This window comes from Ammospiza nelsoni, chromosome 31 (assembly GCF_027579445.1).
Source record: "Ammospiza nelsoni isolate bAmmNel1 chromosome 31, bAmmNel1.pri, whole genome shotgun sequence".
NCBI classification, from domain to species: domain Eukaryota; kingdom Metazoa; phylum Chordata; class Aves; order Passeriformes; family Passerellidae; genus Ammospiza; species Ammospiza nelsoni.
The window spans coordinates 3636670-3662524 of NC_080663.1; the positions used below are offsets into that span (position 1 = coordinate 3636670).

Sequence of the window (25855 nt, forward strand, 5' to 3'; positions counted from 1 at the left end):
GAAAAGAAATTCCTGGGGCAGCAGCAGCAGCAGGATTTGCCTCTCACCAGAAAATACTGTTACATCAGTTGGTTTTCCAGTCCATCCAGCTCTTACAGTGGCTATCCCGGCATGTGTCCAAACCCTAAAGATGTTCATATCCCCAAAGGGTGACACAGGGTTTTTCCTTTTGTTCAGACCTGGAAGCCTTTGAGGTTTACAAATAGAAGGGGGAGTAATTGCAAGGTGCTGTACTGTATTTAGAGTGGTCTTTTAATAAGCAATAAAATTACAGATGCACCATGATAGGAAAATAACTTGCTGCAGGAAAAATTCCTCAGGATACCTGGTTATTCTCAAGATCTATTGCTGTCATTTAGTAGGGAAAGACGAACAACAAGCCATGTGTGAATAACAACAGATTAATGTTGTGCTCTCTTCCTGAGTCTGCTCCCAAAAGATGTGGGATTGACAAAGAGAAAGGAATTTTAAGAGCAGTTTTGGTAATTTCAGAGAAAGTTTAAAAGGGAGAAGGGATTGGGGTGCTGAAGAGGCTGTCATTACCTATCCTTGTCAGTGCTGCCTATTGTAGCAAACATGAGCAGTGTGCCCTGCTGGTGTTTAGGTGTTCTGAGTCCCTCAGCTGTGAGTTGGTTGCCGTGCTGTCCTGCCTGGGGCTTGCTGCATGTGCTGGCACAAAGAGCTCGGGCCCTTGATGAAAACGACCACAACTGTGATTTACTGGGCGCACAGTAAAAGGGATCAAATTCAGGTTTGATCTGGAAAATGCTTCTTCCCTGTCAGGGCAGTGAAGTCCTGGCTGCACAGGTTGTTTAGAGAAACAGAGTAAATCAAGTTTCAGAATTCTTCCTTTCTGTCCCATTCCTATTCCATAAGCCCAGGTTTGGTTTTCAGAGTGCCACCTTGTCAGCTGGCTGCCGTTTGTGTCCTGCTTTCTCTCCTGCCTTCCTTTGTCTGCTCCTTTTCCCTTCCAGGGTCTCTCTTTACCTGTGGCAGCTCCTGGCCAAAGACCCTCCCCTGATTTTATTTTTTCCTTCCCAATCCAGGTGCTCAAACAGCCCTGGATGAAGTTCTGGAGGCTGGCAGTGAAATGTCTGTGTAAGATCTTGCTGCATTTGTGTCTTGGCCCCTTCGGAATTTGGCCTCGAAGGGCAGGAGCATCTTTTCCTTGCTGGCAGCTGGAATTGCAGCCCATGGCAGCGAGTGCCAGAGATGTCAGAGGGCGATTGCTGAGGCTGCCGGGGCGCTGCTCCTGCCGTGCCTGCCAGGGGAGCTGTGCAGGGCAGGGCCAGGCTGCAGCAGCTGGCTGGGCTCCCCGAGCAGACAGCAAAGGCGGCTTTGCTGCACATTCTGCAGCTGGGAGCAGAGGGAAGAAGGGCAGGGAGTCCCTGACAGAATGCTGGAATGTTGTGCCTGGAAGGAACCTGCCCACGGTTCCATCCTGGATTAAGGTGCCATGAGGGAGAGGGGCCTCTGCCCCAGTGAAGGCACAAATGAGACCATAGGAGAACAAAACCAGATTGTTTTGTTCATGGATTCTATTGAACGAGAAATGGGATCTCGGGAGATCGAAGTGCGAACGAGGTCTTGGCGAGACAGAGCTCAGGAGACGATCAGCTGGAAGCGGGCGCTTTTTAAGGTCCTTTCCTGCATTCTGGGATTCCGGAAGACGTGACGCCGTTTTTGGGTTGCAATCCCCCTTCAGCGCTGCTGGCGTTTCCCCGCTGGGTGTAGGAGCTGTGGAGCTGCAGGAAGAGCTCCCGGCAGCGCACGCGGCCCCCGAGGTGGGCGCAGGCCATGAAGACGCCGCCCAGCTTGCGGTGCAGGGCGTAGCTGGGCTCGGGGGGCGGCCCCAGGCGGCCCCGCAGCATCCGCGGCAGCAGCCCCCGCACCCCCCGCGCCGTGCCCTGAGCCCCGAAATCGAACGGCTGGGAACCCCAAAAAGGCTCCCCCAGCAGCAGCACGGCCTGGACGTGCAGGGACTCCATGGCCTGGGGAAGAAACAAAATTTGGGTCAGGAGGGACGGGAAAATCTGGGGGGAAGAGGTAAAAAATTGGGGGGCAAACCCCCAAAATTTGGGGGTGAGAGACCAAAATTGGGGTGAGGAAACCCTAAATTGGGGGATACCCCAAAATTAGGGCGAGGAACCCGAACATTTGGGATGAGGAACTCCAAAACTGGGGAACAAAACCCCAAAATTGGGGGGTGAGAGAGCCCAAGATTTGGGGTGAAAAGGAAACACAAACTTTGGGGGAAGGAACCCCAAAATTGGGGGGGTGCAAAACCCCAAAACTGGGGCAAGAGAAATCCCAAAATTGGGGCAAGAGAGTCCAAAATCGGGAGGGCAAAACCCCAAAATTAGGAGGGTGAGGAAACCAAAAATTGGAGGGGGAGTACCCTCAAAATCAGAGGGGAAACCCCAAAATTAGGGTGTTGGGACTGTGAATGTTTGGGGGTGAAGAACCCCAAAACTGGGGGGCAAAACCCCAAAATTTGGGGTGACAGAGACCAAAATTGGGGTGGGGAACCCCTAAATTGGGGAAAACCCCAAAATTAGATAAAAGAAATCCTAAAATTGGGGTGAGAATGCACAAAACTGGGGTGAGGAAGGACCTGAAATTGGGAGATCCCAAAACTGGGGCAGAACCCTGAAACTGAGGTGAGAAAGCCCAAAATTGGAGTGAAAAACCCCAAATTGGAGTGGAAAACCCCAAAACTGGGGTGACAAGACCAAAATTGGGATGAGGAACCCCCAAATTGGGGAACCCCAAAATTCGGGGTGGAAGGGACTCAAACCGAGGTCAGAAAGAACCAAAAAATGGAAAGACCCCAAAACTGGGGGTGAGGAGAGAACCCCAAAATTAGGGAAGGAAAAAGCGCCAAAACTGGGGGGTTTTGATGCCAAAATTGGGGTGAAAGTGGCCTAAAATTGGGCAAAACCGGCCTCAAAATTGGTTTTTTTTTGAAGTGGTCTCAAAAAAATTGGTGTTTTTTTTTGCCCCAAATTCAGGGGGTTTGCCCCAAAATTGGGGAACAGAAGAAGCCCAAAACTGGGGTGAAAAGGGCCCCAAAATCAGGTTTTTTTCCCCAAAATCAGGGTAAAAGTGGTCTCAAAATTGGGGGTTTTTGCCCCAGAAATGGGGGAGGGAAAAGGCTCAAATTTGGGGGTTTTGACTCCAAAATTGGGGTGAAAGGGGCTTAAAAATTGGGGGGTTTGACCCCAAATTCAGAGGGTTTTGCCCCAAAACTGGGGTTTTTTTGCCCCAAAATGGAGGAAGGAAAAAGGACCAAATTGGGAGAAATAGGCCCCAAAATTGGGGCTTTTCCCCCCAAATTTGGAGAGTATTGGCCCCAAAATTGGGGTGAAAGGGGCTCAAAAATTGAGGGGTTTTGCCCCAAAATTAGGGTGATAATTGAAGTTTTGGTCCCAAAATTGGGGGGTTTGGCCCCAATTTTTTTTTTTGCCCCAGAATTGGGGAAGTTAAAAGGCCTAAGATTTGAGATTCTTTGCCCCAAAATTTGGGAAACAAGAAGGCCCAAAATTGGAGGGTTTTTACCCCAAAATTTGAGGGGGTTTTGCCCCAAAATGTTGGGATTTTTGCCCGTTCTCACCGGGGACTCGAAGCCTGTCAGGAATTTCAGCTCCCGGGATTTGCTCAGGATTTTCTCCTCGTCCCTGTCAGCCGCAGCCCGAATCACCTGGAACCCCAAAATTCTGATTTTTTACCCAAATTTCTGGGTTTTACACAATTTCCAGATTTTATTTCTGGGTTTTTTCCATCAAAATCCCCTCAAAATCCTCATAAAATCCCCCAAAATCGCCCCAAATTCCCCATTTTTCCCATTTCCCTCCTTTTTTCCCCCTTTTTCCCAGTTTTCCTCCCATTGTTTCCCCTTTTTTTCCATTTTGCGCCATTTTTTCCATTTTACCCATACTTTCCCCATTATTCACATTTTTTCCATTTTTTCCCCAATTTAAAAAATTTTTTCTGTTTTTCCTGTTTTATCCCATTTTCCACTTTTTTCCAATTTTTTTTGCCATTTTCCAAATTTTTCTCCTGTTTTTTTCCAGATTTTTCTATTATTTTTCCCATTTTCCCCCTTTTCCCCCCATTTTTCTCCCATTTTATTCCCAATTTCCCCAATTTTTCTCAAATTTTGCCAATTTCTTCCTATTTCTCCCTATTTTATTCCATTTTCCTGTTTTCCCCCACTTTCCCCTTTCTTCCCATTTTTCCTGTTTTTTCCCATTCTTTTCCCATTTTCCCCTCTTTTTCTAATTTTTTCCCATTTTTCTCCCATTTTCCCCATTTTTTGCTTTTTTTCCCATTTCTTCCTGGGTTTTGCCCAATTTTTCCTCAATTTTTCCTGTTCTTTCCCAATTGTTCCAATTTTCCCTTAATTTTCCCCCATTTTTCCCATTTTTTTTCATTTTTATTTTTTCCCATTTTCCCCAATTTTTAATTTTTATTTTTTCCCATTTTCCCCCTTTCCTCCCCTTTTTCCCCAATTTTTCCGAAGTTTTAAATTTTTTCCATTTTCCAGGGTTGTTTTTCCCCATTTTCCCCAATTTTTCCCCCATTTTTTCTCTTTTTTTCTTCTTTTTCCCAATTTTTCCCCACCTCGATGTAGAGATCGGTGAATTCCTTCTCGAAGCTCCGGCACGCCCCGAAATCCAACAGCGTCACCTGGGGGACAAAACCTCCAAAAATCCAAATAAATCCCCAAAAATACCCCCAAAAATTCCCAAATTTGGGGGATGGGGAGGTGGTTGGACTCTCCTAAAAAAATCCCCCAAAAATTTGCCCCAAATCCTAAAAAAATCCTAAAAAACAAAAAAAAAAATCCTGAAAAAAATTCCAAAAATGCCTAAAAATTCCCCCAAAATAAAAAAAAAATCTTCAAAAAAATCCCCAAATATCCTCAAAAAATCCACCTGAAACCCCAAAAAGGTCCCCAAAAAAATCCTCAAAAAAAAAAAACCCTGAAAAATCCTGAAAAAATAAAAAAAATCCCCCAAAAATCCTGAAAAAAATCCTGAAAAAAATCCTTAAAAAATTACAAAAAACCATTCTCAAAAAGTCCTCAAAAATTCCTAAAAAATCCCCCAAAAATATCCCAAAAATCCTAAAAAAATCCTCCCAAAAATCCTCAAAAAATACAAAAAAATACTCAAAAAACCCCCTCCAAAATACTGAAAAATATCCCCAAAAATCCTTGAAAAAATCCTCAAAAATACCCCAGAAAATTCTTTAAAAAAACCCACAAAGTCATGAAAAAATCCTCAAAAAAATCACAAAAAAATCCCCAAGAAAATCCCCAAAAATCCTCAAAAAATACCCAAGAAATCCTGGAAAAATTGTCAAAAAAAAAAAAAAAATCCCCAAACAATCCCCCAAAAGTTCTGAAAAAAAAAAAAAAAAAAAAACCAACAAAAAAAAAAACCAAAAAAACAAAAAAACAAAAAAAAAAAAAAAAACCAAAAACAAACAAAAAAAAACCCCAAAAAAATGTCCCCAAAAAATCCTGAAAAATTGTCCAAAAAAATCTCCACAAAATTCTCAAGAAATTCCAAAAAATTCCTGGAAAAATCAAAAAAATCCTGAAAAAATCCCCAAAAAATCCTCCAAAATCCCCAAAAAAGTCCTCAAAAAAAACCCCAAAATTCTTTTTAAAAATCCCCCAAAACCCTGAAGAAAAATCCCAGAAAATCCTGAAAAAATAAAAAAATACCCCAAAAATCCTCAAAAAATCCTAAAAAAAAAAAAAAAAAAAAAAAAAAAAAAAAAGTCCTCAAAAATCCTGGGGAAAAAAATCCCCCAAAATCCTGGACAAAAATCCCTAAAAATCCCCTTGAAATCCCATTTAATTCCCCTAAAATCCCCTAAAACCTCCCCAATCCCCCTAGAATTCCACAAAATTCCTGAAATTGGCCAAAATTCCGATTTTTCTTGCTCACTTTGTGCCGCTCGGGGTCGTAGAGGAAGTTGGCCCAGTTCGGGTCGGTTTGCATGAAGCGGAACTGGAAAAGCTCCTGCAGGCAGAGCCGGAGCAGCTCCGTGCAGATCTGGGCGGGAAAGGGTTAAAGCTGGGGAGCAGGGGCACTAAAAGCCCCAAAAAACTGAAAAAAATCCCCAAATTATGAAAATTCTGTTTAAAAACCACCAAAAAATGCAGTAGAAATGCCACAAAATCCCCCAAAATTTCTCAAAAGTTCCTATAAAACCTTCACAAAAATCCGCCCCCAAAATCCCTCCAAATAAAAAAATCCCCAAAAATTCCCATAAAACCTCCACAAAATCCCCCCAAACAAACCCCCAAAACTTCCCCCAAAATCCCCCCACTAAAAATCCCCAATCTCCCCAAATCCCAAATTCTCCCAAATCCCCAAATTCTCTACATTCCAACCCAAAAAACCCTAAAAATCCCCAAAAATCCCCCAAAATTCCCCATAAAAATGCCCCCCAAAATGCCTCCAATTCCCTCCAAATTCTCCCAATTCCCCAAATTCCCCAAAATGTCCCTAACAAACCCAAAATCCCCCCTAAAATCCCCCAAATTTCCCAATCCCCCCAATAATTCCCCCAGAAAATCCCAGATCCCCACAAATCCCCTAAAATCCCCCAAACCCCCAAAATCCCCTAAAAAAAATCCCTAAATCCCCCAAAATCGCCCCAAACACCCCAATACCCCTAAAAACCCCCCAAAATCCCCCAACACCCCCCCAAAATCCACTCCCAAAATTCCCCCCAAAAATCCTCAAATCCCCCCAAAATCACCCAAGCCCCCCCAACCCCTCCCCAAAATCCCCCCAAATTCCCCCAACCCCCCCAAATCACCTCCCCAAAACACCCAAAAATCCCCCTAAAAAAACCCAATTCCCCCCAAAATCCTCAACCCCGCCAAATCATCCCAAAAATTCCCCCAAAAATCCCAAGTAATTCCTCCAAAATCCCCCAACCCCTCCCCCCAACAAGTCCCCCCAAAATACCAAAAATCGCCCCAAAATCCCCCTAAAAAAATCCCCCTAAAAAATCCCCCAATTTCCCCAATTCCCTCTAAAAATCCCAAATTCTCCCCACACCCCCGGTCCCACCGCTCCTGGGGGAGGCTCCGGCACCGCCCCAAGACCCCAAAATCCCCCCAAAAATTCCCCCAAATCCCCAAAATGTCCCCAACCCCCCAAATCTCTAAAAATCTCCCCCAAATCCCCTCTAAAAATCCCCCAGAAAATCCCCCCAAGTCCTCCCCAATCCCCAAAATTCACTCCCAAATCCCCTCCAAAATCCCCCTAAAAATCCCCTCAAAATCCCCCAAATATTCCCCAAAAATCCCCAAATACTTCCCAAAATCCCCCAAAAAATTCCCCAACCCGCCCAAAAATTCCTCAAAACCCGCAAAAATCCCCCAAAAAGTCTCCAAAAATCCCCCTAAATATCCCAAAATCTCCCTCCAAAATACCAAAAGTCCCAAACCCCCCCAAATCCCCAAATCCCCCCAATTTTGGCGCCCCTCGTCCCCACCTGCTCTCTGCTCTCCTGGGGGGGCTCCGGCACCACCCAAAGACCCCAAAATTCCCCCAAATGTCCCCAAACCCCCCCTAAAATCACCCCCAAACCCCCCAAAAATCCCTCCAAATTCCCCCTAAATCCACACCCAAAACCCCCAAAATCTCCTCAAAATCGCCCCCAAAACTCCCCAAATTCTCCCAAATCCCCAAACCCCACACAAATCTCCCCAAAAGTCCCCCAAAGAACCCAAATCCCCTCAGCCCCTCAAAAACTCCCAATAAACTCCCTTAAAAAAACCCCAAAATCCACAAAAATCCCCCAACCCCGCCCAAACCCCCCTAAAAATCCCCCTAAAAATCCAAGATTCGCCCCCTCGCGAATACCAAAATACGCCCCAAAATCCCCCTAAAAATCACAAAAAATCCCTCCAAAATCCCCTAAAAAAATCCCTAAATCCCCCCAAAATCCACAAAATCCCCCCAACCCCACCCAAACCCCCCTAAAAATCCCCCTAAAAATCCAAGATCCGCCCCCTCGCGAATACCAAAAATCGCCACAAAATCCCCCTAAAAATCACAAAAAATCCCTCCAAAATCCCCTAAAAAAATCCCTAAAGCCCCCCAAAATCCACAAAATCCCCCCAACCCCACCCAAACCCCCCTAAAAATCCCCCTAAAAATCCAAGATCCGCCCCCTCGCGAATACCAAAAATCGCCCCAAAATCCACAAAATCCCCCCAGCCCCGCCCAAACCCCCCTAAAAATCCCCCTAAAAATCCAAGATCCGCCCCCCGCGAATACCAAAATACGCCCCAAAATCCCCCTAAAAATCACAAAAAATCCCTCCAAAATCCCCTAAAACCCACCCAATGTCCCGCCGAAACCCGCTAAGGAACCCCAAAGTGCCCCAAAACCCCTAAAAAGCCCCAAAACCCCCCGGAATCGCCCGAGGCCGCGCGGGCGGCGCCGCCCCCACCTGATCGCGCCGCTCCTGAGGGAGGCCCCGGCAGCGCTCCAGGGCCGCGCCCCGCCCCCACTCGGTGCAGAGCACGCGGCGCGCGCTGAGCGCGGGAACCACGGCGGGCACGCGGAAAAAGCGATCGGAGCCCAGCAGGGACCTGGGAAACCCCAAACACACCAAAATGGCGGAAAGTGGCGGAAAATGGCGGAAAATGGCGGAAAATGGCGGAAAGTGGCGGAAAATGGCGGAAAATCCCTTCGAGTCCGGCCGAAACCCCGAGAAAACCCACCCAGAAATGGCCCCAAAGTGCAAAAATCCCTCCCGGGAAAAAGGGGTCGGGACTCAGGAGGGACCTGGGGACATCCCGAAATCCCAAAAAAATCCCGAAAATTTCAAGTGAAAATCCCCCAAATCCCATGAAACTGGCAAAAAAAAAAAAAAAAACAACAAACAAACAAACAAAAAAAAAAAAAACCCACAAAAACCCAAAAAACTGGCAAAAAACCCAAAAAACCCAAAAAACAAACAAAACCCCCCCCCACAAAAAAAAAAAAAAAACAAAAAACCAAAACAAACCCCCCCCCCCCCAAAAAAATCCCAACCAAAAAATCCACTCAGAAATGGCCCAAAAGTGCAAAAATCCCTCCCAGAAAAAACTCAGGAGAGACCTGCGACAATCCCAAAATCCCCAAAATCCCGAAACATTCCGAGTGAAAACCCCAAAAATCTCGAAAAAATTACATAAAATTCGGCCGAAACCCCGAGAAAACCCACCCAGAAATGGCCCAAAAGTGCAAAAATCCCTCCCAGGAAAAGGGGTCGGAACTCAGGAGGGACCTGGGAACATCCCGAAATCCCAAAAAATCCCGAAAATTTCAAGTGAAAATCCCCCAAATCCCATAAAACTGGTAAAAAACAAACAAACAAACAAACAAACAAACAACACCCCCCCCCCCCCCCCCCAAAAAAAAAAACCCACCAAAAAATCCACCCAGAAATGGCCCAAAAGTGCAAAAATCCCTCCCAGGAAAAGGGATCAGAACCGAGCAGGGACCTGGAACAATCCCAAAAACCCCAAAATCTCTGAAAATTCCAAGTGAAAAATACAAAAATCTCGAAAAAATTCCACCAAATCCGGCCAAAACCCCGAGAAAATCCCTCCCAGAAAAAGGGGTCGGAACTCAGGAGGGACCTGGGAACATCCCGAAATCCCAAAAAATCCCGAAAATTTCAAGTGAAAATCCCCCAAATCCCATGAAACTGGCAAAAAAAAAAAAAAAAAAAAAGAAAAACCCAAACAAAAACCCAAAACCCAACCAAAAATCCACCCACAAATGGCCCAAAAGTGCAAAAATCCCTCCCAGAAAAAGGGGTCAGAACCAAGAGCAGGGACCTGGAACAATCCCAAAACCCCCAAAATCCTGAAAGATCCCACAAAATTCCACCAAAACCCCCCAAAAAATCCACCCAGAAACTGCGAAAATTGCCCCAAAAAGCCCTCCCAGAAGAAGGACTTGGAACAGAGCAGGGATCGGGGAGCACCCCAAAAATCCCAAACCCCCGAAAAATCTGAAACACAAATCCAAAAACTCCCAAACCCCCAAAATCCAAAAAAACTCCCAAAAAATCAACCCAGAAATGGCCCAAGACCTCAAAAAGTGCAAAAATTGCCCAAAAAATCCAACTTGGAAAAAGGGGGTCAGAACTCAGAGTGACCTGGAAAAATCAAAAATCCCCAAAAATCCCAAGTGCAAATCCAAAAAAATCTGGGAAAAAAACCCCCAAAAATCAAAATCCACCCAAAAATCGCCCCAAAAACCCCATCTGGAAAAGCCCAGGAGGGCGCTGGGAACACAAAAATCCAAAAAATCCCAAATCCCAAAAATCCCCCCAAAAATTCCATAAAAGCAGATGAAAATCCCAAAAATCCACCCAGAAATGGCCCAAAACCTCCAAAGGTGAAAAAATCACTCCAAAAATCCAACTTGGAAAAAGGGGTCGGAATTCAGCAAGGATCTGCAAAATCCCAAAAATTCCAAAATCCCCAAAAATTCCAAGTGAAAATCCCAAAAAATCCAGGAAAAATCCACCCAGGAATGGCCCAAAACCTCAAAAAGCGCAGAAATTGCAAAAATCCCCAAAAAATCCCTCCCAGAAAAAGGGGTCGGAACTCAGGAGAGACCTGGGGACATCCTGAAATCCCAAAAAATCCCAAAAATCCCAAGCAAAAATCCTCCCCCCCCGAAAAAAATTTGTGAAAATCCCCCCAAAAAATCCACCCAGAAATGGCCCAAAAGTGCAAAAAATCACCCCAACCCCCCCTCCCCCAGAGAAAAAGGGGCTGGAACTCAGGAGAGACCTGGAAAATCCCAAAAATCCCAAATCATCCCAAAAATTCCGAGTGAAAATCCCAAAAAATCCGTGAAAAAACCCCAAAAAATTCAAGAAAATCCCCCAAAGATCCACCCAGAAATGACCCCAAAAGTGCAGAAATGGTCCCAAAAATACAACTTGGCAAAAGGGGTTGGAATTCAGGAGGGATCAGGAAAATCCAAAAATTCCAAATCCCAAAAAATCTTGAGAATTCCAAGCGAAAATCCCAAAAAATCCACCCAGAAAGGGCCCAAAAATGGCAAAAATTGCTCCAAAAACCCCACCCAGAAAGAGGGGTCAGAACTTAGGAAGGACCTGGGAACATCCCAAAAAACCCAAATCCCAAAAAATCCCAAACCCAAATCCCAAAAATCACCAAAACTTCCATTAAATTCCATGAAAACCCCCCAAAAATCCACCCAGAAATGTCCTAAAAAATCACAAAACTCGCCCCAAAAACCCCACCCAGAAAAAGGGGTCAGAGCCCAGCAGGGATCAGGAACATCCCAAAATCCCAAATCCCAAAAATTCCAAGGAAAAATGAAAAAAATCCCATAAATCTGGCAAAAAAACCCCCAAAAAACCCAAAAACCCCCAAAAAATCCACCCAGAAACTGCAGAATTCATCCCAAAAACCCTCCCAGAAAAAGGGGTCAGAACTCAGAAGGGACCAGAGAACATCCCAAAAATCCCAAATCCCAAAAAACCCCAAGAAAATTCCCTAAACCTGCCCCAAAATCCCCATCAAATGCCCTAAAACTGTCTTAAAAGTGCCCCAAAATCCCCTAAAACTCCCTTAAAACTCCCCTAAAATTGCCCTGAAATCCCTTCTAAAATCCCCTAAAACGGCCCCAAAATCCCCCAAAATCTCCTAAAATCCACCAAAACATGCCCCACAACTGCTCCAAAATCCCCTCTAAAATTTCTCTAAATCTCCTAAATCTGCCCCTAAAATGCCCCAAAATCCCCTAAAATCATCCCAAAATCCCCTCTAAAATCCCCCAGATCCCCCAAAATTCCCCTAAAATTTGCCTGAAAACCCCCTAAAATTCCCCCCCAAAACCCTAAAACTGCCCCAAAAAAACCCCCAAAACTCACCCCAGAAATTCCCAAAAAGTCCCCAAAACCCCAACATTCCCCTAAAATTCCCAAATCCCCCCAGATTTCCCCGCACCCCCTGGAATTTCTGGGTGATCTGGGCCTCCCTCGCGCAGCAAATCCCCTAACCTGCCCCAAAAGTGTCCTAAAACTGCCCCTAAATCCTCTAAAACTGCCCCTAAATCCTCTAAAACTGCCCCTAAATCCCCCCAAATTCCCATAAAACTGCCACGCAATCCCCTACAAATTCCCCCAAAACTGCCCCAGAACTGCCCTAAAAATGCCTTCAACCTGCCCCTAAATCCCTTAAACCTGCCCCAAAATCCCCCATAAAATTCCCCCAAAATTCCCAAAAATGCCCCCAAAGTCCCTCCCCTAAACCTGACCCCAAATCCTCGAAAATCCCTAAAATCCTCCTAAAAGCCCCCAAAACTGCCCCAAAATCCCCTAAAACTGCCCCAAATCCCCTAAAGTTGCCCCAAAATCCCCCAGAACTCCCCCTAAAATTCCCTCAAAAATCCCCTATAAATTCCCCTAAAATCCCCAAAAGCTGCCCCATAATTCCCTCTAAAACCCCCAAAACTACCCCAAAAGAATCCCAAAAATCCCAAAAAACCCCAAAAGGCCCCAAATTTGCCCGAAGTGACCGGAATTTCCGTGTGCTCTGGGCCTCCCTCGCGCACTCGTGCTCCAGCTCCAGCTCCCGCTGCAGGGTCTGAAATCCCCCAAATGCCCTAAAACCGCCCCAAATCCCCTCTGAAATCCCCCAAAACCTGCCCTGAAAGTGCCCCAAAATGCCCTAAAACCGCCCTGAAATCCCCCTAAAAATCTCCTAAAGGTGCCCCTAAAATCCCCCAAAATCTCCCCAAACCCCCAAAAATTGCTCCTAAGTTTGCCCCTAAAAGCCCCCCAAAATCCCCTGAAATCCCCAAAAGTGCCCTAAAATGCCCTAAAACTGTTTTAAAACTGCCCCAAATTCACCCCAAAATCCCCTCAACCTGCCCCTAAATTTCCTAATTCCCCCCCAAAAACTGCCCCAAAACTGCCCCTAAGATCTCCTCTAAAAACCCCAAAATCCCTCTAAAATTCCCCTAAAACTGCCCTAAAATCCCTCAAAACCTGCTCTAAAACTGCCCTGAAATGCCCTAAAACTGCCCCAAAATCTCCTAAAATCCCCCCAAATCCCCTAAAGCTGCCCCAAAATCCCCTCAAAATCCCATAAAGCTGCCCCAAAATCCCCCCTAAAATTCCCCCAAATCCCCTCAAAATTCCCCTAAAGCTGCCTTAAAATCCCCTCAAAAATCCCCTTAAAATCCCCTCAAAAAGCCCCAAAATCCCCCGTAACTCCCTCTAAAATCGCCCCAAAACCCAAAAAGGATCCCCAAAACCCCAAAAAGCCCCATAAATCCCCAAAAAGCCCCGAAGTTGCCCAAACCCACCGGAACTTTTGTGTGCTCTGGGCCTCCCTCTCGTAGTCGCACTCGAGCTCCAGCTCCCGCTGCAGCGCCCGCAGCGCCGGCGCCGCAAACAGGCCTGGGAACAGCGGGGATGGGGAATAAACAACAGGATTGGGGAATAAACAACGGGATGGGGGATAAATAACGGGGATGTGGGGAATAAACAACGGGATGGGGGATAAATAACGGGATTGGGAATAAATAACGGGATTGGGAATAAACAACGGGATTGGGGATAAATAACGGGATTGGGAATAAATAACGGGATTGGGGATAAATAACGGGATTGGGGAATAAACAATGGGATTGGGGAATAAATAACGGGATTGGGGATAAACAACGGGATTGGGGGAATAAACAACGGGGATTGGGAATAAATAACGGGATTGGGGATAAATAACGGGATTGGGGAATAAATAACGGGATTGGGGATAAATAACGGGATGGGGGATAAACAACGGGATTGGGAATAAACAACGGGATTGGGGAATAAATAACGGGATTGGGGGATAAATAACGGGATTGGGGAATAAATAACGGGGATTGGGAATAAATAACAGGATTGGGGATAAATAACGGGATTGGGGAATAAATAACGGGGATTGGGAATAAATAACAGGATTGGGGATAAATAACGGGATTGGGGAATAAATAACGGGATTGGGAATAAATAACGGGATTGGGGAATGAATAATGGGATTGGGGGAATAAATAACGGGATTGGGGAATAAATAACAGGATTGGGGATAAATAACGGGATTGGGGAATAAATAACGCGATTGGGGGATAAATAACGGGATTGGGGGAATAAATAACGGGATTGGGGAATAAATAACAGGATTGGGGATAAATAACGGGATTGGGGAATAAATAACAGGATTGGGAATAAATAACGGGATTGGGGATAAACAACGGGATTGGGGAATAAATAACGGGATGGGGGATAAATAACGGGATTGGGGATAAATAACGGGATTGGGGATAAACAACGGGATTGGGGATAAATAACGGGATTGGGGAATAAATAACGGGATTTGGGGGATAAATAACGGGATTGGGGAATGAATAACGGGATTGGGGGAATAAATAACGGGATTGGGGAATAAATAACGGGATTTGGGGGATACATATAATGGGAATTTGGGGGAAATAATGGGATTTTTGGGAAATAAATAATGGGATTTTGGGAAAAATAATGGGATTTTGGGGGATACAAATAATGGGATTTGGGGGAAATAAATAACGGGATTTTGGGGAAATAATGGGATTTTGGGGGAAAAGAATGGGATTTTGGGAAAAATAATGGGATTTTGGGGGATACGAATAATGGGATTTTGGGGAAAATAATGGGAGTTTGGGGAAATAAATACTGGGATTTTGGGGGATAGAAATAATGGGATTTTGGGGGAAATAATGGGATTTTGAGGAAAATAATAATGGGATTTTGGGACAATAATGGGAATTTGGGGGAATAATGGGATTTGGGGGAAATAATGGGGATTTGGGGAAAATAATGGGATTTTGGGGAAATAAATAATGGGATTTGGGGGAAAATAATGGGATTTTTGGGAAATAATGGGATTTTGAGGAAATAAATAGTGGGATTGGGGGAAATAAACAATGGGGTTTTGGGGGAAAATAGTGGGATTTTGGGGGAAAATAAATAATGGGATTTTGGGGGAAATAATGGGATTTTGAGGAAATAAATAATGGGATTTCGGGGAAATAAATAATGGGAATTTGGGGGAATAATGGGATTTTTGGGGATATAAATAATGAGATTTTGGGAAAAATAATGGGATTTTGGGGGAAAAGAATGGGATTCTGGGAAAAATAATGGGATTTTGGGGGATGGAAATAATGGGATTTTGGGGAAATAAATAATGGGATAATGGAAAAATATAGTGGAAATTTGGGGGCGGGAAATAAATAATGGGATTTTGGGGGAAAATAGTGGGATTTTGGGGAAAATAAATAATGGGATTTTGGGGGATGTAAATAATGCGATTTCAGGAAACAAACAATATGATTTTGGGGAAAAATAATGGGAATTTGGGAAAATATAGTGGGAATTTGGGGGATAAATAATGGGATTTTGGGAAAAATAATGGAAATTTTGGGGAATGAAATAATGGCATTCTGAGGAATAATTAATGGGATTTTGGGGAAATAAATAATGGGATTTTGGGAAAATATAGTCGGAATTTGGGGGGGAAAATAGGAATTTTGAGGGGAAATAGTGCCCAATAAATAATGGGGTTTCTGGGGGATGTAAATAATGGGAATTTTGGGGAAATAATGGGAATTTGGGAATAAATAATGGGGTTTTTAGAAAATATAGTGGGAATTTGGGGGAAAAGAAAAGGAATTTTGGGAAAAACAGTGTAATTTTGGGGAATTAAATAATGGGATTTGGAGGAAATAATGGGACTCTGAGGGATAATTAATGGGATTTTGAGGAAAATAAATAATGGGTTTTGGGGGGAAAATAGTGGGGATTTTGGAATAAATAATGGGAATTTGGGGGAAAATAAAGGGATTTGGGGCAATTAAATAATGGGATTGGGGTAAATAATGGGAATTTGGGGAAAAAAAGGGGAATTTGAGGGGGGAAATGGGGATTTGGGGGAAATAAATAATGGCATTTTTGGGAATTAAATAATGGGATTTTGGGGGAAAAATAACAGGAATTTGGGAAAACATAGAATGGGATTTGTGGAAATTAAATAATGGAATTTGCGGAAAAATAAGGAGAATTTGGGAGAAATAATGGGAATTTGGGGAAAATAGAAGGATTTGGGGGAAACAATGGGGGTTTGGGAATTAAATAAGGGGATGTTGGAGAGAAAGGTGGGATTTGGAGGGGGAAAATAATGGGAAATTGGGAATTAAATAAGGGAATTTTGGGGAAAAATAATGGGGTTTTGGGAATAAAAAAGGGGATTTTGGGGAAAATAAATAAAGGGATTCGGTGAATTAAATAATGGGATTTTGGGAATAAATAGTGGGGTTTGGGGGGAAATATAATGGGATTTTGGGGAAATAATGGGAATTTGGGGGAAAAGGGGAATTTGGGAAAATAATGGGAGTTTGGGCATAAATAATGGGATTTGGGGGAGAAAGTGGGGATTTTTGGGCTAATTTTGGGATGATTTCAGGTGATTTGAGGGAATTTGGGGTGATTTTAGGGTGAATTTGGGTTGATTTTGGGGTGATTTCAAGCTAATTTTGGGTTGATTTTGGGATGACTTGGGTTCATTTGAGGTGATTTGGGGGTGATTCTGAGGTGACTTGAGGTGATTTTGAGTGTTTAAGGTTATTTGGGGCTAATTTTGGGTGATTTGGAGTGATTTTAGGGTGAATTTGGGGTGATTTTCAGGTGAAATTGGATTGATTTGGGGGTATTTTGGGTGATTTTAGGTGGTTTTGGGCTAATTTTGAGGTGATTTTAGGGTGAATTTGGGTTGATTTTGGGGTGATTTCAGGTAAATATTGGTGGGTTTGGGGTGATTTTTTGTGATTTTGGGTGATTTTAGGGTGAAATTGGATTGATGTGGGGATATTTTGGGGTATTTAGGTGATTTTAGGTGATTTTGAGTGTTTTAGGTAATTTTGGGATGATTTCAGGTGATTTGAGGTAATTTTGGGTGGGTTTGAGGTTGATTTGAGGATATTGTGGTGATTTTATACAATTTTGGATGTTTTAGGTGGTTTGGGGCTAATTTTAGGGTGATTTGAGGTAATTTGGGGCGATTTTAGGTGATTTTGGGCTAATTTTGTGGGGGTTTGGGTGATTTTGGGGTGCTTTGGGTGCTTTTGGGGTGTTTTGCGGTGTTTTTGGGGTGCTTTTGGGGTGATTTTGGGCACCTTTTGGCAGCCCTGGTGTGATGCTCAGCAGGGTCAGGAGATTTTCGACGTCGCTGCCGATGCTGCGGGCGACGCCCGGGTACTGCAGGGACACCAACACGGAAACTCCTGCCCAAATCCCACCCAAACTCCCCAAATTCCAACCCTTGAGTCCATATTCCAGCTTCAGTTCCCAAAACTGCAGCCCAAATCCATCAGTTTGGGCCTGAAATCCAGCCCAAATTCCCAAATTCTTGCCCGAATTCCCACTCAAATTCCCAAAATTCCAGCCCAAATTCCCAGACTCCCACCAAAATTCCCACCCCAATTTCCAAAATTCTTTCCCAAATTCCAGCCCCAATTCCCCAAATTCCTGACCCAGACTCCCACATTCCCACCTAAATCCCCAAAATTCCCGCCCAAATTCCTATCCCAGAACCCAAATTCCAGCCCAAATCCCCAAATTCCAGCCTCAGTTCCTGCCCAAATGCCCAAAATTCGCGTCCCAATTTCCCAGATTCCCACCCAAAAAAATTCCCTAAAAATCCCAAAATTTCCCCTAAAATTTTAAAGCCCCAAAAATTCCCCAAAAATCAAAGAAAAAAAAAATCCTCAAAATGCAAAGAACATTCCCCAAAAATTCCCACAAAACCCCCCAAAATTTCCAAAACATCCCCCCCAAAATCCAGCAAAATTCCAAAAAAATCCCCCAAAATCCTCCAAATTTCCCCAAAACTGCCCAAAATTCTCCAAAATTCCCATTTTTTCCCCCGTTTCCCACCTGCACCTTGATGGCCACGGGGGTCCCGCAGCGCAGCCGCCCCCGGTGCACCTGGCCCAGGGAGGCAGCGGCCACCGGAACCTCCTGGAACTCCTGGAGCTGCTCCCGCCAGCCCCGGCCCAGCTCAGCGTCCAGAACAGCCTGGGGAGAGAATTCCCAAAAATCCCAAAGAATTCCCAAAAAAAATCCTCCAAAAAAACAGATAAAAATGCCCAAAATATGGCAAAACAGCCCAAAAATCCCATAAAAATCCTATAAAAACCCCATTAAAACCCCCTAAAAAATCCAAATCCCAGGAATTCCATGTCCAGGATGGACATGGGGGGAAAAATTCCCAAAAATCCCCAAAATTCCACAAAAAATTCCCCCAAAATTTCCAAAACTCTGGGTGAATATATGGCCAAAATCCTATGAAAATCCTATAAAATCCCAAATTCTGGAATTCCTGGAGCTGCTCCCGACCCAGCTCCGTGTCCAGGATCAGGGGATCCCAAAAAAATCTTGATAAAAAGAGCAAAAATATGGGAAAATACCCCAAAATCCTATAAAAACCCCATAAAAACCATACTAAAAAGTCATATAAAAACCCCATAAAAATCCCAAAAATTCCTTAAAATCCTACAAAAATCTCCCCAAAATCCTGTAAAAACCCCAAAACCCCCCAGTCTCGGTTTCAGGGTTTTTGGGATTTTTGGGGTTTTGGGATTTGGGGTTTTGGTTTTTTGGGGGTTTTGGGGTTTGCGGTTTTTGGGGTTTTAGGATTTTTCTGGTTTTTGGGGTTTGGGATTTGGGTTTTTGGGATTTGGAGGTGTTTGGGTTTCGGGGTTTTTGGTGTTTGGGTTTTTTGGGGTTTGGGGATTTTTCTGGTTTTGGGGTTTGTATTTTGGGGTTTGTGGTTTTTAGGATTTGGGGTTTTGGGGTGTTTAGGATTTGGGGTTTTGGGGTCTGGGCTTTGGGGTTTTGGAGATTTTTGGGGTTTGTGGTTTTGGTATTTTGTGGGTTTTGGGGGTTTTTGGTTTTTCGAGGGTTTGGGATTTAGGATTTTGGGGTTATTGGGGTTTTGGGGTTTGGGGGTTTTTGGAATTTGGAATTTTGGGGTTTTGGGAATTTGGCGTGTTTGCAATTCGCGATTTGGGATTATGAGCGTTTGGGGGCGTTTGGGATTCTGGGGTTTTGGAGATTTTGGGCTGTTTTGGGTTTGGGGGATTTTGGGGTTTGGGGGATTTTGGGGTTTGGGGTGTTTGGGATTTAGGATTTTTGGGCTTTGGGGCTGTGTCACTCACCCGGCTCTGCCAGCCCGGCATGGGCTCCGCGCTCTGCCTGAGCCGCGCCAGCAGCGGCTGCAGCTGCGGGGGCAGGAGCTCCGCGTCTGGGGGAGAGGGGTTTGGGGGGAAAGGGGATGGGGGACCCCAAACCACCCCAAATCCCACCCCAAACCACCCCAAACCACCCCAAACCCCACCCCAAACCACCCCAAATCCCACCCCAAATCCCACCCCAAATCCCACCCCAAATCCCACCCCAAACCACCCCAAATCCCACCCCAAATCCCACCCTGCAGCTGCGGGGGCAGCAGCTCCGCGTCTGGGGGGAGAGGGGGTTTGGGGGGGTTTGTGGGGGTTTGTGGGGATTTATGGGGTTTTTTTGGCATTTTTTGGGATGGGGTTGGGGGGAAAAGGGGATGGGGAACCCCAAATCCCATCCTGCAGCTGCGGGGGCAGCAACTCCGCGTCTGGGGTGAGAGGGGGTGTGTGGGGGTTTGTGGGGATTTATGGGATTGGGGGGGAAAAGGCGATGGGAGACCCCAAATCCCACCCCAAATCCCACCCTGCAGCTGTGGGGGCAGCACCTCCAAGTCTGGGGGATTTAGGGGATTTTATGGGGTTTTATGGGGTTTTGTAGGGTTTTATGGGATTTTTGTGTGGATTTTGGAATATTTAAGGGATGGGAAACCCCAAATCCCACCCCAAATCCAACCCTGCAGCTGTGGGGGCAGCAGCTCCGCGTCTGGGGTGAGAGGGGCTTTGGGGGGGTTTGTGGAGGTTTGTGGGGGTTTATGGGGTTGGGGGGAAAAAGGGGATGGGAGACCCCAAATCCCACACCAAACCACCCCAAATCCCACCCCAAATCCCACCCTGCAGCTGTGGGGGCAGCAGCTCCCAGTCTGGGGGATTTTATGGGGTTTTATGGGGTTTTAGGGGGGATTTTGGGATATTTAAGGGATGGGAAACCCCAAATCCCACCCCAGATCCCACCCTGCAGCTGCGGGGGCAGCAGCTCCGAGTTTGAGGGATTTAGGGGATTTTATGGAGTTTTAGGGGATTTTATGGGGTTTTAGGGGATTTTATAGGATTTTAGGGGATTTCACGGGATTTTAGGGGGGATTTTGGGATATTTAAGGGATGGGAGACCCCAAATCCCACCCTGCAGCTGCGGGGCCAGGAGACCCAAATCTGTGGGGTTTAGGGGGGGATTTTTGGGGTTTTTAGGGGTTTTGGGATGTTTTTTTAAGGTTTTTGGGGTATATTTGGTGTATTTTCATGGGGTATTTTGGGAGTAATTTTGTTTGTATTCGGGTGTTTTTGGGGAGGTTTTGGGGTATTTTAGGGGAATTTGGGGGGCATTTTTGAGGTATTTTGGGGGTGTTTGGGGGTATCTTTTGGGGTATTTTGGGAGTAATTTTCTTTGTATTTTAGCGTTATTTTGGGACATTTTTGGGGTATTTTTGGGGTACTTTAGGGGTGTTTGAGGGTAATTTTCTTGTATTGATAAGGGTATTTTTTAAAATTTTTGGGGTGGGTTTGGGGTATTTTGGGGTGATTTTTAGGGTATTTTGAGAGGGTTTTTTGGGTATTTTTGAGGGGATTTAGAGGTATTTTTGGGGTAATTTTTTTTGTACTTTGGGGATATTTTTGGAGTATTTTTTGTATTTTTGTGGTGGTTTTTTGGGTACTTTTGAGGTATTTTTAGGCTCTCACCTGCCATGCTGAGCAGCTGGCCCACCTTGAGGGGTTTTGGGGTATTTTTGGGGATATTTTTGGGGTATTTTGGGGGCATCTTACAGGCATTTTTCTGCATTTTGGGGGGTATTTTTGTGGGTTTTTTTTTCATATTTTGGGGGTAGTTTGGGGGTATTTTAGGGTCTCACCTGCCATGCTGAGCAGCTGCCCCACCTTGAGGGGTTTTAGGGGTGTTTTTGGGGTATTTTAGGGGTGTTTTGGGGTATTTTAGGGTGTTTTGGGGTATTTTAGGGGTGTTTTGGGGTATTTTGGGGTGCTTTGGGGTCTCACCTGCCATGCTGAGCAGCTGCCCCACCTTGAGCGCCGCCCCCCGGGCCCGGCTGAGCGCGGCCACCAAACGCTCAGCGCTGCCCTCGGACAGGGCGGGAGCTGCGGGACAGAGACCCCAAAATGGGGAGGGGACCCCAAAATGGGGATCCCGAAATTGGGGCGGGAATCACAAAAATGGGGAGGGGGAACACAACATTTGGGATAGGGACCCCAGAACTGGGGTTGGGGACCCCTGAACGGGGGAGGAGACCCCAAATTGGGGTGGGGATCCACAAATTGGGGTGAGGGACCCCCAAATTGGGATGGGGACCCCCAAAACTGGGGAGGGGGATGCCCAAAAATGGGGATGGGGAACCTGAAATTGGGGATGGGGACACCAAAACCGGGGATGGGGATCCCGAAAATGGGGGTGGGAGACCCTGAAATTGGGGATGGGGACCCCCAAAATGGGGAGGGGGACCTCCGAAATGGGGCTGGGGGAAATTTGGGATGGGTGAGACCCCAATTGGATCTGGGGGATTTGGGGAAGATTTGTGGGGGAATTTGGGGGGCATCAGACCCCAGTTGGGTCTGGGGTCTCAGGGGGGATCTGGGGATCAGCCCCGGTTGGGTCTGGGGTCTCTCAGCTCTCTCACTCACCCTGGGGCCGGTCCTGCCCCCGCAGCCGCGTCCGGGCAGCCTTGGCCAAAGCCCCCAGCCCCAATTCCAGAGCCAGACCTGAGGGGGACTCCAAACACTGAGAGACCCCAAAAACGGGAACCCCCAAAAGCCCCCAGAGCCAGACCTGGGGACACCAATGGGGGACCCCCAAATCCCAGTGACCCCCAGTCCATCCCAGTCCCCCAACTGCCCATTCCCAGCCCCTTCCTTCCCTCCCAATTCCCTCCCAGTGCTCCCAGTTCCCACATTCCCCATTCCCAGTCCCTCCCAGTCCCTCCCAGTTCTCCAATTTCCCACTCCCAATGCTCCCACTCCCTCCCAGTGCTCCCAGTTCCCATTCCCAGTTCCCCCTAATCCCTCCCAGTCCCCTCCCAGTTTCTCCCAGTCCATCCCAGTTCTCCAGTTTCCCATTCCCAGTCGATCCCAGTCCATCCCAGTTCCCTCCCAGTTCCCTAATTCCCCATTCCCAGTCCCACCCAGTGCTCCCAGGTCCCCAATTTCCCTTTCCCAGTCCCCTCCCATTCCCTCCTCATCCCCTCCCAGTATATCCCAGTATATCCCAGTGCTCCCAGTCCCTCCCAGTATATCCCAGTGCTCCCAGTACCGGCCATGCTCGCTGCCCGCCTCACTCTCCCCACGGGCACCGGGCGCCCCCGGCCCCGCACGGCGACCTTTGGGGGGGGCACAGAGTGAGAGACCCCCCAAAATACCGGCACCCCAAAATCTGGGACCCCAAAAAGAGCCGGGACACCCCAAAATCGGGGAAATCCCAAATACCGAGATCCCAAAATTGGGGAGACGCAAAATACCGACACCCCAAAACCCGGGACACCCCAAAATCGGGGACACCCCAAATACTGACACCCCAAAATTTGAGACACCCCTAAAATCCAGGGCACCCTAAAATCCGGGACCCCCCAAAATCTGGGATCCCCAAAATCGGGGACGCCCCAAAATCGGGGACCCCCCAGGTCTGGAACATCCCAAAATTCGGGAACCCAAAAATCTGGGACTCCCAAAAATCTGAGGACACTCCAAAATCGGGGACCCCCCAAAATTTGGGACACCTCAAAATCCAGGATCCCCAAATCTGGGACATCCCAAAATCCGGGACCCCCAAATCTGGGAAACCCCAAAATCGGGGACACCCCAAAATCCGGGACCCCCCAAATACCAAGACCCCAAAATCAGGGACCTCAAATCCAGGACCCCCCAAAATCTCGAAGCTCCAAAATCCAGGACATCCCCAAATCGGGGACACCCCAAAATCGGGGGACCCCCGAAGCTGGGGCACCCCAAATCAGGAACCCCACATCCTGAACACTCCAAATCCGGGACAGCCCCCCAAAATCCGGGACCCCAAAATCCAGGACCCCAAAATCTGGAACCCCCAAATCCAAGGCCCCCGAACAAAGCCCCGCGCCCCCTCTCCAATTACCAGGGCTCTGCCAAAACAGAACCAGGACCCCCCACAAATACCGGGACCACCCCCCAAATTCTGCTACCCCCCCCCCCCAATAAAAGGGCCTGGACCCCCCGGAATATCAGGACCCTTCCCCAGAATAGTGGGAACCCCCCCAAATACCGAGACCCCCCCTAAAAGAGCTGGGACCCCCCCAAATACTGGGACTCCTCCAAAAAAGGGCCCGGACCCCCCCCCCCCATAAATACCGGGACCCTCCCAAATACCGGGACCCCCCCAAGTACAGATCCAGGGCCCCCCAAAATACTGGGACCACCCCCCAAAAAAAGGGGCAGGAGCCCCCCAAAATATCGGGACCCCCCAAAATATCGGGACCAGCCCCCAAATTCCGGGACTCCCTCTCAAAAAAAGGGCTGGGACCCCCCCAAAACGATCATCCCCCTCCCCCAAATCCGAGACCCCCCCCCAAATGCCAAGAACCTCCCAGAAAGGGCCGAGACCCCCCAAAAATTGTCGGGAACCCCCCCAGATACAGGGAACCCCCAAAACAGGAGCTAGGACCCCTCCCCAAATACCCGAACCCCCCTCCCCGCAAAAAGGGGCCGGGACCCCCCAAATATCGGGACCATCCCCCAAATTCTGGCACCCCCCCAAAAAAGGGCCAGGATCCCTCAGATACCGGGACCCCCCTCCCCAAAAATGTCCGGGAACGCCCTCCCCAAAATACTGGGGACCCCCCCAAAACCAAGGACAAGGACCCCCCAAAATTTCGGGACCCCCCAAAAGAGCCAGAACTCCCCCCCAAAAAAGTCCCAAGACCCCCCCAAAAGAAGGGCCAGGACCCCCCAAATTAATGGCACCATTCCCGAAATTCCGGGACCCCTCCCCAAATAAAGATCAGGGACCGCTCCAAATTCCGGGACTCCCCAAAAAGGGGTCGGGATCTCCCCCCCAAATACTGGGACCCCCCCCAAAATGGCCGGGACCCCCCAAAACAACGGCTGAGACCCCTCCCAAATACCCGGACCCCACAAGGGAAAGGGTCGGAACTGCCCGAAATGCCCAGAAACTCCCAAAAGGGGCCGGGACCCCCCCAAAACCAGGGTCGGGACCCCCCAAATACCAGGACCCCCCAAAATAATGGCCGGGACGCCCCCCAAATCCGGGGACAGCCCCAAAAGAGCGGGGACCTCCCCAAAATCCTGGGACCCCCCCTAATACCGCGACCCCCCCCCCCAAAAAAGGGGCCGAGACACCTCCAAATGAGCCGGGACCCCCTCTAAATACCGGGACCACCCCCCAAATTCCGAGACCCCCCCAAAAAGGGGCCCCCCAAAATACCGGGACCCTCCTCAAAAAAATCGGGACCCCCCCCCCAAACCCCGGGACCCTCAAATGCCGGGAGCCCCTAAAAAAAGAGCCAGGACCCCCCCAAAATACCGGGACCACCCCCCAAATTCCGGGACCCACCAAAAAGGGCCGGGACCCCCCCCGAAATACAGCCAGGACCCCCCAAATACCGCGACCCCCCCAAAAAAGCGGCCGGGACCCCCCAAAATCCCAGGACCTTCCCCGCCCCCCAAAGTCTCGGGACCCCTCCCCAAAAAAGGGCAAGACTCCCCCAAATCCCCGAGAGCCCCCAAAATCCCAGGATCCCTCCCCAAAAGGAGACAGAACCCCCAAAAAAGGGCCGGGAACCCCCCAAAATCCCAGGACCCCCCGTAAAAGGAGCCCCCCAAGTCACTGACCTGATTTTGGGGGGGGTCTCGGCTGGTTTTGGGGGGGTCCCCGTTTTTGGGGGGGTCAGGGCCGAGCCCCCCCAGGGCCCCCCCCGGGCGGTGAAAGGCCCGAGGGGACCCCCGGGACAGGAGGAGCATGGGGGGGGCACCGCGAATTGGGGGGGAAACGGGAATTGGGGGGCAAAGGGGGGAAATTTGGGGGTTCAGGGACAAAATCGGGGGCGCTCAGGGAATTCGGGGGTTCGGGGAGAAAAGGAAATTTGGGGGGCACAGGGGACCGGGGGTTCGGGGGATCACGAGGGGACTCAGGGAATTGAGGGGCGGCTCCGGGACTTGGGGGGCCGAGGGGAATTTGGGGGGATCTCGGGGGATTTTGGGGCTCTCGGGTTGATTTCCGGGGGGCTTAGGAGGGTTCAGGGGGCGATTTTTGGGGTTATTTTGGGAGGGGTCTCGGGGTGGGATTTTGGGGCGTTTTGGGGGATTTTGGGGGTTCCCGGGGTTGGTTAGAGGGGTCTCGGGGTGGGTTTGGGGGGATTTTGGGGGGGGGAGTTTGAGGGAATCCCGGGGCGGGTCAGGGGGGTCAGGAGGAGGTTTTGGGGATATTTTGGGGCGGTTTCGGGGGATTTTGGGGCCCCCGGGGGTCCCCGCTCGGCTCCGTTCCCGCGCTCCCCGCGTGCCCTTGCGCCGCTTCCGGGTCCGGAGGCCCCTCCCCCAGC

The 25855-nt window shown here is 47.9% G+C and overlaps 1 protein-coding gene across 1 annotated transcript; it reads right to left on the minus strand.

The window, feature by feature from the left end:
* Positions 1–231: 231 nt before the first annotated feature.
* On the minus strand, positions 232–25780 carry LOC132085533 (atypical kinase COQ8B, mitochondrial-like). The gene is made up of 14 exons (XM_059491003.1): positions 25149–25780; positions 22582–22648; positions 21957–22034; positions 21318–21416; positions 19582–19611; positions 19311–19396; positions 18028–18168; positions 17268–17349; positions 13383–13476; positions 8488–8629; positions 5961–6068; positions 4624–4689; positions 3614–3700; positions 232–1991 (listed from the first exon to the last, which is right to left on the minus strand). Exons 1-14 carry the CDS (start codon positions 25275–25277, stop codon positions 1635–1637), a joined length of 1566 nt encoding a protein of 521 aa, XP_059346986.1. The 5' UTR covers positions 25278–25780; the 3' UTR covers positions 232–1634.
* Between the last annotated feature and the right edge of the window lie 75 nt (positions 25781–25855).